The sequence below is a fragment of the Geotrypetes seraphini genome, chromosome 16 (genome assembly GCF_902459505.1).
Source record: "Geotrypetes seraphini chromosome 16, aGeoSer1.1, whole genome shotgun sequence".
In the NCBI taxonomy this organism is placed as follows: domain Eukaryota; kingdom Metazoa; phylum Chordata; class Amphibia; order Gymnophiona; family Dermophiidae; genus Geotrypetes; species Geotrypetes seraphini.
Window position 1 is genome coordinate 50,516,865 of NC_047099.1, and position 14,910 is coordinate 50,531,774.

Consider the following 14,910-nt stretch of genomic DNA (forward strand, 5'->3'; position numbering starts at 1 on the left):
AGTTGATTGAAGGATGGTATGTATTGAAAATTGTAAAATTGTTTGACTTTTTAATGATTTGGACTGAAGGAGAAGAGACTCAATTTTCTGGCAGTGGCGTAGTCATGGGTGGGCCCTGGTGGGCTCAGGCCCACCCAGTAGCAACTTTTCTACGATGTGACTGATGAGTATTCCCAAGCCCTGCCGGCTGAAGACTCCCACCACCTCTCCCTCCTGTGTAACATTTAAAGAGCAGATCTTCACCAGCAGTGAACAGAATGACGGATACAGTACACACTGCTCACACCATCCCCTCAGCCTTCCTTCTGATGTAACTTCCTGTTTCCGCGTAGGCAGAGCACATCAGAAGGAAGGCTGTGGGGCCAGTGTGAGTAGTGTGTATCTGTTGTGCTCTTTGCTGCGTGTGAAGATCTGGTCTTTAAAAGGTAAGCGTTGGGGAGGGGGAGGGAGTTGAGATAGCAGATTGCCTCTGGGTTGGCAGGAGAGGAAGAGACTGGACTACCTGTGGGGCACCTGGGCCCACCCAAAATTGAGTGTCTGGCTGTGCACCTGCTTTCTAGACACCATAGTCTCTCTGAACAACAGCTACATACAAACTATGTATAGGAAATCAACCGAAAGTTGCAGCTACCTCCACAACTCCAGCTTCCACCTTTCACATCCCCCCAAAAATCCATTATACACAGCCAAGTCACACAATACCACTTCATCTACTCTGACCCAAGAGACAAACACCTCAAAATCCTTACTGAATCCTTCAAACATAAGTAACACATCCAAAACACCCAGGGAAAAGAAAAAAGAGGTAGTGTCCCTTACAGAGCTGGAAAGACTGAGAAGAATCATAAAAGATCTTCAGCCATTACTCCAGGAGGGGCCGATTCTCACTCGGTGCTATAGCAAGCAGTGTTTGATCCCTACTTCATAAATAGCACAGAAAAATAGCTCCCCAATGCTGAACACTAATGACATGCAAATTATATGTGTGCTGTATGACCGAAAGTAAGGGAGAGGAACGTATCTGGTGCATGTACACAAGAGGATTCACGGTAAGTGCAACTCTTGTGTGCATACTCAGATAAAGTTACCATATAAAGGACAGATTTCTCAATCCGTCCTCCTTTTTTCGGAGCCATATGGCAACCCTTTGCCCAGACAAACCTGGAAATGAAGCACACATCAGTGGCATTCTTCCGCACCTTTAAATTGAAGCCTTTCAATGTTTTTTTTCACTTGAAAAACATATTTAAGTGCAGAAAACAGGCGCCAATGACCGTTTTCACTTTCGGGTGTGCTCAGACTTGCACAGATTTTATTTCTCAACACTGGAGCTTAGAGGAATGTGCAGGCTTCCTTCCACTTCCAAAACCAATGAAACCCAGCAGATTTTACCCAGAACATTATGGAAAAACACCCCCAACACCAGCTCCAGCGGTAAGGGCAGAGTTTGTGTGCTGTTCTCTGAGCATTGGGAAGGAATTGCAAATGACTTCATCAACATCCACACGTTTCCTGGGCTGGAGCCCTCTGAACATCTTTGCGCAGGTTAACGCTGGGGCTAGTCTGGTGCTATGCGGCTCTATCGCCATCATTAAGTTCTGGGAACTGGCCCCTCAAACAGAGATTCCCAGCTCCAGCTTCTGACAACCAACTAGTGAAAACCAAAGAAGAAAGAAGAGAATGGCACACAACCCTGCAATGAACCAAGCTGCAAACCGTGCCAACACATATCGCAGTCAAAAAAGTATGGCTATTTTAATAACTATTATTTTACCGGGACCAATATCAATACATCATATAATAATGCAGGACACCGGTAGAGATACCCTGGATACCACTCGAGTCGGATGACACGCACGATCTCGGGAGACCCTTGACACAGCGCCTGTTGGTGCGAAACATGTCGGGTTAAACTCCTAGTCGTTGGCTGATAACAGCTGTATAAACAAGCTAAGTACACCTATTACATTTAAGCTGAAAATTGAAAACATTTTTAAACAACAGTTGAATTGCACAATAGCATGTGTTATGGAGTTATGAGCAGCCAATGATGAAGCGCCACATAATTCTCTCCGCAGTCAAGAGATAATACAGTGGCGGAGTGGTGGGGCTGAGGCATACTCATACTTACTAAAAAGGATTGATTTCAATATCTACCGGTGTCCTGCATTATTATATAACACACTAGCTGATGCCCCGGCGTTGCACGGGTATTTAATTATAGCAATAACACTGTAAATGGATTCAAATAAAGATACTTTATAGTGGTGAATGAAATTATTTTTTTACAGCTTAATAAAAAGTACAATATTCAAATTATAATGTGAAATATTTGACAAAATGAATACAATACAACTAACGCAAAACGTGATTATAAACAACAATTTTAGTTTCACCTCCTGGAGCAAGAACATATAAATTCTTGGGTGAACCCACCCTTGAGCAAGCAAAATAGAGTTGTGGGCCACGAGACCCCCAGAACATATCACCCCAGGTAGTGAGGGATCTGCATACCAAGTTTCGTTCAAATCGGTCAAGCCATTTTTGCATGATCGCAGCACATACACACATACATACACACATACATACCTCCGATTTTATATATATAGATATCACAAGACACCCCTCCCCCCCTCCAAACACTCACATGGAAAACCACAGGCTCATCTTCAAACATACCGTATTACATCACATTATTGACTTTTATTCCGCCATTACCTTGCGGTTCAAGGCAGATTACTAAAGATGTTATATAGACAATTCCAGAAGTGTTACATGGTTGAGCGGGTTATTTTGGGATTGAAATGCTTCCTGTGGAGTTAGTTTGTCTTGATGGATTTCTTGAATAGCAGGGTTTTTATTTCTTTTCTGAAAGTTTTGTAGTCTGGTGTCGTGGTCAGTAGATTGGATAGTTGGTGGTCTAGTTTTGCTGCCTGCGTGGCCAGTAGGCCATTGTACATTTTTTTGCGTTTGACGTCTCTGATTGGGGGGTGCGTGAATGGTGTCTGGGCTCTCCTTAGCCTGGTTGTGGCAGTTTGGATAAGGCAGTTGTTCAAGTAGGCTGGGCTGTCTCCATTCATTGCTTTAAATAGTAGACAGTAAAATTTGAATTGTATTCTTGCTTGTATTGGGAGCCATTGTGAGTCAAGGTATGATGTGGTCGTATTTCTTTGCTTTGTACCGTTTGTAGTTGTTTTATCATGACTTCGGGGCAGGGCAGATAGAGGATGTTGCAGTAGTCTAGAAGTCCTATGGAGATGGAAGCTACGTTGGAGAGACAGGCCAAATGCTTAAGACCAGGGGTCCCACATCAAAGACCACAGCGGCTAAGCAGGGTAACACCTCTGTAGGACACGTTTTGCCAGAGCAGAGCATTGCATGAATGACTTTATGGGAAGAATTCCAAACCATCCAGGAACGTAAAACCTTTGACGTTAAAATGATGAAATATTTGGAACCCACTAGACAGGACTTAACAAAGATCTGGGCTTCCTATCACACCATAAATCATAAGGTTATACTTCTTTATCACCCTCAGATCATTTGTTCATATCTGAAGAAGGCATTCCTTACAAAAGGTAATCTTAAGTCAGTCCAAAACAAAGGTATGGTCTTATTTTCCTTTCTCTATATGACTTTGAAAAGTGGACCACTTCACTCTCCCTGTCAGAAGCCCCTTTCCATCCTCTAGTCCTCTTCCCACAGATCCACTCCAAAGACACTCCCCCTTGCTCTTACTTCCAGTTTTCCACAGCAGAATTCAATTCACTTATCCCTTCCTATTCCTCTCTCAATAGCTCTTTACCCAATGAATGTCCACAGAGCAGAGGCGGCTGGTTACCCTCACACCAGCCTTAAACAACCCAACTAACACAGGGAAGATACTGAGGAAACAAGGGAAGCTGCACCAGAACCAGAGACTCAGATTGAGCCAGGAAAACACTTCAGCACCTAGTAGAGGGTGTGAAGGAGACTGCCCTAAACCTCCTGAGGTTAGAAGAGACTGTCTTGTTAGAGGGTTTAGGAGAAAGGGTCTTAATTCCCTGAGCTCTCATTCCACCCCCTGGAAGAGAAGGGTTTAATGGAAAATTCTCTCTAATGTTTCCCCCTTCAGATGAAAACCTCCCCATTATCTTGATCTCTATTCAATTCCTGAACTCACTCCAGGTTTTCATAGCTGTGCTGTCCAGTCAAACACATTAGCTGGAGTCCCAGTCCCAGATCCTGAATAGATGGGAGATTTAAGATGAAGGAGCTGGAATTTTAGCCTCAGCACAAAGGGGAGAAAATGCATTTCCCACTTCCTCCCCTTAAAGCTGTCAAGTTACGCAGTTCCAGGAAGAAGACTTGTCCCAAGGCAGTGTGGGATTTGTAGTTCCTGACCTCACCCAGTGCTGCAGGTCCCACCAGGATAGGTTCAGAAATCCAGGACTGGCCCAAAATCTCCCTCTTGGAACTGGGAGTCTTGGAAGCTGTGTTATGAGGCACTTGGTTCCAGGGGTGTCCACTTGCAATACCGGAGGACTGCGAACCAGTCATGTTTTCAAGCTATCCTTAGTGAATATGCATGAATATATTTGCATACAAATAGGTCACCTGCCTGTTTCATTATCTATATGTGGCATCATCAGGGGATTCTAATAACACGAGCAGAAATGAAATCAGCCTACTGCGTCTTAAAGAAATAATGGCGTCAGGGATCTACTGTGTACTGTACAGTCTTCTGCATAACGAGTTAACACATCTGGATTAATATATAATATATAAAATCGGATGTATGTATATATGTTCCAGCATAACTCCGAAATGCATAGACAGATTTCAACCAAACTTGGTATCAGGGCTGTGGAGTCGGAGTCGAGGAGTCAAAACATTTATCTACCGACTTCATTTTTGAACTTGGCATACCAATCACGAGCGATTCTTTCAGCTATAGCACCCACTATATACACAGCACAAATGTTGCGAGCAGCTTCTGCGGCCTTAGAACCTTGATTAAAAGCAAAAAGAAGGTGGTGTCGAAAATGCTCATTTCTCTCAACTTGACATTCCATTTTAACGATCTGAAAATTAACCAGTGCTGTGGAGTCAGAGTCAGAGTCAGAGTCGGAGGAAATTTCGGGTACCTGGAGTCGGAGTCTGAAGTACAAAAAACTGAGGAGTCGGAGTCGGAACATTTATCTACTGACTCCACAGCCCTGCTTGGTATACATATCACTTACTATCTGGGAACAACGTTGCAGATCTTTGCAATCCCCCTGTGTCTTCACCACTCTGAATAACTTCGTATCGTCTGCAAATTTAATCACCTCACTCGTCGTACCAATGTCCAAATCGTTTATAAAGATGTTGAAGAGCACGGGTCCAAGCACCGAGCCCTGTGGCACCCCACTGGTGATGCTATTCCAGTCTGAGCTTAACTGGGATATATGAGTGTCTGGGTTTGTTAATCGTATTCAGCTTTCTTAAGTTTTGTTTTTCCTTTATGAAAATCCCCTCCATGGGTTTAATGGATCTCCTCCATTAAATGGTGGTGTAAGAAAGAAAATATTTTGAAATGCTTCAATTATAAGATTTTCTTATGTATAATTTACATTTTCTGTTTTTCTGTAACAAGTGTTTACCTGTGATATTATTGCAAACTCAATAAAAAGAAACCAAAACCACAATCATCATTATATAAACAAAACACAGCACAATGACTATTAAAAACACACTTGAATGTGGAGAGAAGGGCACAGCAATAATCTTCTTCCTCTGTCTTCTCCACTTTAGATCAACTCCATACTCCTTACCACAACTCTCTGGATTTTAAGAGCCAAACTCTCAACAGTCAATGCTGACGTTTCAACTCTGAAAAATACCAGGTAGAGAGAGCACCGAACAGCTGGAACATCCAGTTTTCAGGTTCTGATTTCTGATGGAAAAGGCTTCGGCGACCTGAACAGATGGACGTGCTGTTGCGTCTTCTGCTTTTAATGAGATTCCTTTTGCTATTGATACTCACTCTGCTGCCACTAATATCTCTATAACTGATTTCCGTGACTGTGAGGTGAGAGCATTTCAGTGAAATAATAAAGCAACATTATAATTAGGGCTTCAGATTTTATCCGAGCTGGTTATTTTAGAGTTTATGTAATTCAGCCTCCACTTGCTCAGAAACAGAGAAAAAGATGGCGCATAAAGACCATATGCTCTATCCAGTCTGCCCATCCATACCAACCACTAATCCAGTGTCCCACAAACTTTGTCAAGCCGCAAAGAAACTAACGCCAGCTCAATGGAGGTGTTAGCATCTAGCAGGCGTGGCAAATTAGCGCATGCTAAAACCGCTAACGCAGCTTAGTAAAAGGAGCCCTAAATGTAGTGGATATAGCTCAAGGCATCCAAAACTGCACGGATGTCGACATCCACACACACGCGAAGGCCCTGAGCCGCCAGTGAGGGTGCCAGCAGGGAAGAGGGCTGGAGAGGAGAGGCGCCAGCCTCTCGCTGCAAGAAGCACGGCCTGTAGGCAGTCAGCTGGCATTGGCACCTCTCCTCCTCCCCAGTGTGTCGCGGCACACCTGAAATCTCAGGAAGCAGACTAGAAAAGTTTCCGCAGGCTGGCCAACAAGTACCGCAAAGGGATTGGCCTGTCAGCTGCTGACTTCGGTCTGCTTCTTCTCCCCACAGGGAGAGCTGAACCCTTGACAAGGAGAGCTCTGAAATCTGTCAAAAAAAAAAAAATAAGTGAAAAAGACAAATCAGAAACACTCCTTCCAGCTTGCGTGAAAAAGAAAAAACTGAAAGGGGCAGCAGAGCCCTCTAGTGGACGAGGAGGAATTCAAAAGCTGGAGTGGATTCCTTCTGCCAGGCTCATGAGCACGGGGATATTACCCGTCTGTCCAAAATGACACACCTATTGCACTAGAAATCTTTTTGAAATACGCTGACCAGAACTGAATGCAATACTCAAGCTGAAGTCACACCATGCAGCGATACAGAGGCATTATATAATATTTTTGGTCTTACTTACCATCCTTTTCCTAATAATTCCTTGCATACTGTCTTTCAACTGAGAGACTCTCCTCATATGCATTTATGCCACGTAGGTTTTTAAATGTCCCTATCATATCTCCTTTCTTCCAAATTATACAGATTGAGATCTTTAAGTCTGCCCCCTACGCTTTATGACGAAGAGCACTAACCGTTTTAGCAGCCGCCCTGTGGACCGACTCTATCCTATTTGTTTCTTTTTGAAGGTGTGATCTCCAGAATTGCACGCATTGTTTAGTTGTGGTCCTGGTTATCTGGCCACTTATTTTTATGTGTTTTTCTCAGTTACACATACTTGTGTGACTGGAACAGAACTGGGTACTGGAGCTAATAATTGCACAAAATCTGCATTTAAAACACGGGTGTCCAACCTTTTGGCTTCACTGGGCCGCATTGGCCGAAAGAAATGTTTCTGGGGCTGCACAAATGCTGCAGTAAGACACAGGAGGGAGCCGGCAAGACGGTAAACGCCCGGGGGCAGCAAAGGATAACACTGCTTCGCCCTCGACCGGGGCCACACAAAATACTTCAGTAGGCCGCAGGTTGGACACCCCTGATTTAAAATATTGTATCATTGTGCACCAAAAACCACACTTTAAATTAAAGTTAGGTGCTCACATGCCGTATCTGTCACAGGAAACAACTAAGAACTACATTGAATATTTCTGTTTCCTAACTTGGGTTTGAGCACCTAAGTGGAGCACATTAGATAAGACTTAGGGCTCTTTTTACTAAGGTGCGCTAGTGTTTTTAGCACACACAGAAGATTAGCGTGTGCTAACCCTGCGCTACGCGGCTAGAACTAACGCCAGCTCAATGCTGGCGTTAGCGTCTAGCACATGGGGCATTATAGTGTGCGCTATTCCGCGTTAAAGCCCTAACGCAGCTTCGTAAAAGGAGCCCTTAGAGGAGGATCTCCAAGTGAATGGTAGAGATAGACGGGCAGAATAGGCCACGTGATCCCCATCTGCCTTCATTTTTCTCTGTTTTTATGTATAAAGCAGCCAAGAAACTTTCCCTGAATAAACTACAGGAGATCCCCACAAGAACTATTGCATAAGAACTGCCACAGACTGATGGTCCAACAGTGGCCAACCCAGATCCCAAGTCCCTGGCAGAACCCCAAAGAGTAGCAACATTCCAGAGCTGAGATTGTGACATCATAATGCCTCATTCCACTAATGCCTAAGAGCCAACCTCAGCAGTGATGTCACAATGGCTCGATTGTCCTATACTTGGATCACATAAGAACATAAGACAGATCGAAGGTCCATCAAGCCCAGTATCCTCTTTCCAATAGTGACCAACCCAGGTCCCAAGTCCCTGGCAGAAACTCAAAGAGTAGCAACATTCCAGAACTGAGATTGTGATGTCATAATGCCTCATTCCACTAATGCCTAAGAGCCAACCTCAGCAGTGATGTCACAATGGCTTGAATGGCTCACATAAGAACATAAGAGTTGCCATACTGGGACAGACCGAAAGTCCATCAAGCCCAGTATCCTGTTTCCAAAAGTGGCCAACCCAGGTCCCCAGTACCTGGCAGAAACCCAAAGAGTAGCAACATTCCAGAGCTGAGATTATGATGTCATAATGCCTCATTCCACCAGTTCCTAAGAGCCAACCTCAGCAGTGATGTCACAATGGCTTCATTGTCCTTTACTTGGCTCACCTACGAGCATAAGAGTTGCCTTACTGGGACAGACCAAAGGTCCATCAAGCCCAATATCCTGTTTCCAACAGTGACCAACCCAGGTCCCAAGTCCCTGGCAGAAGCCCAAAGAGTAGCAACATTCCAGAGCTGAGATTGTGATGTCATAATGCCTCATTCCACCAATGTCTAAGAGCCAACCTCAGCAGTGACTTGATTGTCCTCAGCCAACCTCAGCAATGGCTTGATTGTCCTTTACTTGGCTCACCTACGAGCATAAGAGTTGCCTTACTGGGACAGACCGAAGGTCCATCAAGTCCAGGATCCTGATTCCCACAGTGGCCAACCCCCAGGTCCCAAGTACCTAGCTAGATCCCAAGTAGCAAAACAGATTTTCTGCTGCTTATCCTAGGAATAAGCAGTGGATTTCCCCAAGCCATCTCAATAATGGCCTATGGACTTCTCTTTTAGGAAATTATCCAAACCTGTACAGAAACCCCCACTAATCTCGTTACTTAGAATTTGAAAAACATGAATAAGCACATTCCTAAACTCGTGGGGCACTCAGAATACTCTCAGTAGTAGGAAGCAGGAAGTAGTCCAGGGTTTTCCAAACCTGCTCTGGTGACCCCACAGTCAGCTGGATTTTCAGAATCTCAACGCGTAGGAATGAGAGATCCAGTCAATGCAAATGTATCTCATGCATAGTCATTGTAAGTAATTGGAAACTCCAAATTGTTATGGGGTGATTCCGCTTTACACCTTCAGAAATGTTATCAGACATACCTTCTTTTTTATTATTTTTACTCAGATTACTGACCTTTAAAGCCATCGCTCAGCTTTTCATACTGGGCTGCACTTGGATTTTTGGATTCTTTCAATTTGGTTCCATCGCTGTGGTCATGTCATATTTATTCACCATTATCAACAGTCTGCAGGGAGCCTTTATCTTCTTGATTCACTGTGTCCTCAACCGACAGGTAAAGCTACCTCCTTCTTTCCATGTTTTTTTCTGCCCATGGGAGATCTATCTAATCCAGTATTTCTGAGTTGCACTATGCCTAATTAGGCTCAAGGCCACTTACACTATAGAATGTAGAGGCTACATTATATGATAGCAATTGGAAGAGAACTGAGTTATGAGTGGAGTAATGGGGCAAGGGAGGATTGGGGTTCCATGACTGTGCTTTTCGAGGCAAACAGCGTGCAAGAATTTAAGAGCAAATGGGATGCCCATGTGGGATCCCTTAGAGCAGGGGTGTCCAATGTCGGTCCTCGAGGGCCGCAATCCAGTCGGGTTTTCAGGATTTCCCCAATGAATATGCATGAGATCTATTAGCATACAATGAAAGCAGTGCATGCAAATAGACCTCATGTATATTCATTGGGGAAATCCTGAAAATCCGACTGGACTGCGGCCCTCGAGGACCGACATTGGACACCCCTGCCTTAGAGGGTTAAGCCAAGGGAACCTGTCACCAGGAGTGGGATCCCTAGGATAGTAGACTTGGGGTTGGGTCAGTAGAGTGGGCAGACCTGATGGGCTATGGCCCTTATCTGCCGTCATCTTCTATGTTTCTATCTTAACAACATGGGGATTGTTAGTTTGCGATCCAGCTGGAACACAATTGCTCGCAGTGGTACCTTAGTGGATTTGAATCTTCTGACCTTCAGATATCATTGTGTGTAGTACAGTCCATAAAATGTTCCCATGCTTAGAGTAAGAGGAAGGGCTGTGGTCTCTTTGGTGGTAGAGAGTAGAGAATGACACGGTGACAAAATTCATCACCGTTCCCATCCCCGCGGATAACCGCGAGAAATCATCTTCATGTCATTCTTTCAGGAGAGAGGGAAGAACCAGAGTATGAATGGCCACAACCACTGACCCGCAAGCTTTGCTTTGAAGAATGCTGGTGTAGAAGGACAGAGGATGAAATAGACACTAGAAAATGACATGGGCTTATTTCCCGCGGTTATCCGCGGGGACGGGGACGGTGATGAATTTTGTCACCGTGTCATTCTCTAGTAGAGAGCACAAAGCTATAGCTCAGTGTTAAGTTTTTCTGGTTGATCAAAGACACTCTTCTCTTTTTGGCTGCTGCCTTTCTACCCAGAGATAACTCGCTTCTTGTGAGCTGATAGTGGTTTTCATTTGTTTTTGAATCTACAGGTCAGAGAGGAGTACAGACAATGGTTTAAGAGAATCCACACATTACCTACAGAAAGTCAGGCAACCGTGTCCACCTCAAAAACGGTAGGAAATCCTGCTTAGTGATTACCATGTTTTGCGTTTGTAGAGAAGATAACTTGCCTGTCAATATGTCTGTGCAACTGACTGAAGGTACAGACCAAAAAATAAAATAAAACCAGTGTGGAGAATGTAAGGCCCAGATACGCAAAGCATTTTTTGTTGGTTTGTGTTTTTTTTTACAAAACCCACACAATATTCCATCCTGTTGGTTTCCAGATGAAGGTGATTGCCTAGCAGTGATATGTATGGAAGGAAATAGTGTTTTGAAAATGTGAGCAAGTGGGAAAATCTATAGGATACACTACAGACATAAATTGAAAATGTTCAGTTGTAACAGAACCTCCCCCCCAAAACACACTCACACATTAAACTAACTAGTCTTCAGCTAGGGATAAATATTTGTTGATGGAACATAGTAGTAGATCTGAACTGAAATCTTTCCTGTGCACTGTTCAAGAGACAGCCAAAGAGTGATCCTGCACCTCAATGAGCTGTTAGCAGTGGCATGCAGAAAGAGCTGAGCTGAGCTGGATCCCCCTCCCCTTGCTCCAAGGGTCTTTTTCCTACCGTTTACTTAGGGATTCTTAATTTGACCTTCTGCCGCAGCAGTGAGTTATATTTTAAAGCAGGGGTGTCCAACCTGTGGCCCGAGGGCGATGCAGTGTTTTCCTCTGCTGCCCCCAGGTGTTTACCGTCTTGCTGGCTCCCTCCTATGTCTTGCAGCGTTTGTGCGGCCCCAGAAACATTTATTCGGCCAATGCAGCCCAGGGAAGCCAAAAAGTTGAACACCCCTGTTTTAAGAGACATATTTAACATTATCTTCTTTTCATCTTAACACAAATTTAAATCCCTCTTTGCACACAATGAATGCAAACCCATATCACGCATACAGTGGCTCTCCTGAAAACCAGCCTAGTAGTTAGGTGTGCTTCCAAAACTGGTGCTTTAAATAGACACCTCTTAAACATCAGGTCAAAACAAAGGAATACGGAACTCCTCTTCTCTTGCTCATCCTCCTTCACTTCTCTTGTGGAATGGGGTGGGCCACAATCCCACCAGCAGTTAAGAGAGCTTAGAAGCAAGGCTGGAGGTTGGTTGATTTGGCCTCTCCAACCAAAATGGTATTATGCTGCCCCTTCTAGGAGGGAACGTCCCTCCTGACACTTGTCTGTGTTTGTAGCTCTCATCTTTAGGTAATAATTGAACAAGTTAGGCAACTCCAGTGTATTTGTTGCTCTAGACCAGGGGTACCCAAAACGTCGATCGCAAAGGCATAACCGGTACATCGCAGAGCCAGTGTTCTCCCTAGCATTCCCCCAGTCACTTTCTCACCTTTAAAAGTACTGTACTGTAATTACGGCAGCCTGCAGAGCGAATGTAGCAGGCTGCCGTCAGCCTCTGTAGAACGTTCTCTCTGCCGCGGTCCCGCCCCCGACGTCAGAGGATGTGCGGGACCGCGGCAGAGGGAACTTGCTACAGAAGCCGACTGCAGCCTGCTACGTTCGCTCTGCAGGCTGCCGTAATTAACTTTCAACTATGGTAGGCCCAGAGGGAAGAATGGAGGTGAGAACTGACCTGACAGTCACTGTGTGCAGGGAAGCAGCGGAGGTAAGGCTCTGCACGTCGGGGTAAAATTGTGCCCATCACGAGGACCCCGGTGGGAGGGGGGATTGCCTTAGAGACACTGGATCGGGTGGGGGGGGGGAGACAAAAGGACCTTGAGGAGGGGTGGGAAAGCAGCCTTGAACCAAAAGGGAGGGGGAAGACAAGGCAGATCCTGGATTACTAGAGGGTTAGAGAGGGGAAACACTCTGAACCGAGGAGAGAGAGATGCCAGGCCCTGGGAAGGGGGAAGAGAAAGCGAGTGAGAGAGAGACAGAAAGACCTGGATCAAAGGTAGGAGGACTCAAAATGTTAGCAGAAGGAAGATAGAAAGAGGGAGAAACAAAGGGGAGGCAGAAGAGAGGGGGGCAGATGTTGGACTATGGGAGGTGCAGACAGAAGAGACAGAGGGGGAGAGACCCTGAGGAAGAACAGAGGAGGGAGACATGTTGCCAATAGGGGTGGAGGAGAGAGAGATGTTGGTTGGGGAATGGAACGAGGTCTGGAGGACAGAAGAGGTGTGGGGGGGTCTTTTACTAAGGGGCACTGGTTGATTAGAATATAATGGGCGCATCAGCACTTAGCGTGCACTAAATCGGCTAGCGAACCTTCGTAAAAGAGGGGATATATGTTTAGCGTTTTTATAGTTGGAAGATCATTTTGACTTGGTCATTTTCAAAGTAGCTCCCAAGCCAAAAAAGTGTGGGCTCCCCTGCTCTAGACAATCAACTCCGAATTTACTGAAGGATCTATTTCTAGCCAGTGGTGTAGCCATGGGTGGGCAGGGGATCACCTACTTTGGGCTTAGGCTCACCCGGCAGCAGTGGGGACTCCCCATCTCTCCAGCTGAAGACCTTTTTAAGGGTGCCTTGAACTCCTTCCAAAATAGCTCAGCAGTTTTCTTGCACCACCTGACCTGGCATTGGATGGCTCCGAAAAGCCGCCACCGACTGCTGAGCTGTGCTGAAGGAAGCTCAAGGTGCCTTTGAGGCCAGGGCTTGAGAATCCCCACTAGCTGAGTTGGGGTGGGGGGTGCTGGGAGAGGAGGAGGCATCATGCCCACCCATTTTGCTCATGGACCCACCCAAAACTGAGGTCTGGCTATTCCCAGCACAGAGTACAAGAATCAAACCAGAACATCTACCCTTGACCTCACTCTTCGGCTTTCAAATCTCACTCTTTTGGACATTTCACCCTTGGCATCTCGGTTTCTAAGTGTCCAAACCACATGTGTCTTTTTCCGACATCTTTTCTGTGAGTTGAACTACTTTTCCTAACTTCTTTGTTCTCTGCAGAAAAAAAGAGGAGATAGTCTCATCCACAGCTCAGGGGATGTCATCTAAGAGCAGTTTAAAGAGGTTGAATTAAAAAACGGGGGGAAAATACTCCCCACCTGCAATTAGGACAGTAAAGTTTATTGCCTGCGTGTGTAGGGACTCAGACTGGCTGAATGTTCACGCATGGCTTTATAATACGAAAAGAACAAACCAGGGGAAAAACACAAATACAAAGAAACAAAAAGGAATTGTCCAGATCAGAATGATGTGCATTAAAAAAAGTGTCCTCCAACTCATCTGGTAACGTGAAGATCTTTATTCCTCCAATGTCACAATAGTCATTGAATCATTGAGTCATTGAATGTACTATTGTGACATTGGAGGAATCAAGATCTTCACGTTACCAGATGAGTTGGAGGACACTTTTTTAATGCACATCATTCTGATCTGGACAATTCCATTTTGTTTCTTTGGCTTTATAATATAGCATTTGTTACAACTGATTGTTTTGCTTTGCTTTCAGATGGATTCCAGCACAGAAATGAAGGAAAGAACATTATGTAAAGCACCAGCAGAGATTCCTTGCAGACATACAGCTAAATTTATGTGATGAGCCCCCAGTTTAAAAGAAATCAGACCCTTTGCTTCAACTCTTCTCAGGACTCTGTTTCCTCTTCAATTACAGCACCGGTGCTGTTATGAACTTCTTTCGATTCTAGATTTGGCAAGCCATTGGCAGTGTTAATATATTTGCCAAGCGTTTACAGAGTTAAGCATGTTTACCACACAGCTCCTGGATTGTCTTTGTAGCCTTTCATTGTCTTTTTTTTTCTAACCAAAAAGAATATCGGAAATAAATTATACATAAGGGGTTGAGAGTGTCTGTCTTTCTATCTGTCTAGGGGGAAAAAATGTAATACAACGAAGCCATGTTTGGCTTGGGGTACAGAAAACACATTAAAGTTCAAAATGTCCTGTCCTTGTCCCAGCCACATTGTGCCTCTAACACCTTGAGAGTTACGTGAACAGCATCGATATCCATCTGAAAAATAGGTTTTGAAAATAGCAAATTGGAAGAATTTGACAAGAAA

The 14,910-nt window shown here is 44.7% G+C and overlaps 1 protein-coding gene across 1 annotated transcript in view; it reads left to right on the top strand.

Moving 5' to 3' along the window:
* ADGRE1 (adhesion G protein-coupled receptor E1) overlaps positions 1-14,692 on the top strand; it is a 73,135-nt gene extending 58,443 nt beyond the window's left edge. Inside the window, exons 14-17 of the mRNA XM_033925104.1 lie at positions 5,776-5,867; positions 9,501-9,669; positions 10,860-10,943; positions 14,343-14,692. Of these exons, the coding sequence (XP_033780995.1) occupies positions 5,776-5,867; positions 9,501-9,669; positions 10,860-10,943; positions 14,343-14,429 (432 nt within the window). The 3' untranslated portion in view covers positions 14,430-14,692. The remainder of the gene's footprint in view (positions 1-5,775; positions 5,868-9,500; positions 9,670-10,859; positions 10,944-14,342) is intronic.
* The last annotated feature ends 218 nt before the right edge of the window (positions 14,693-14,910 follow it).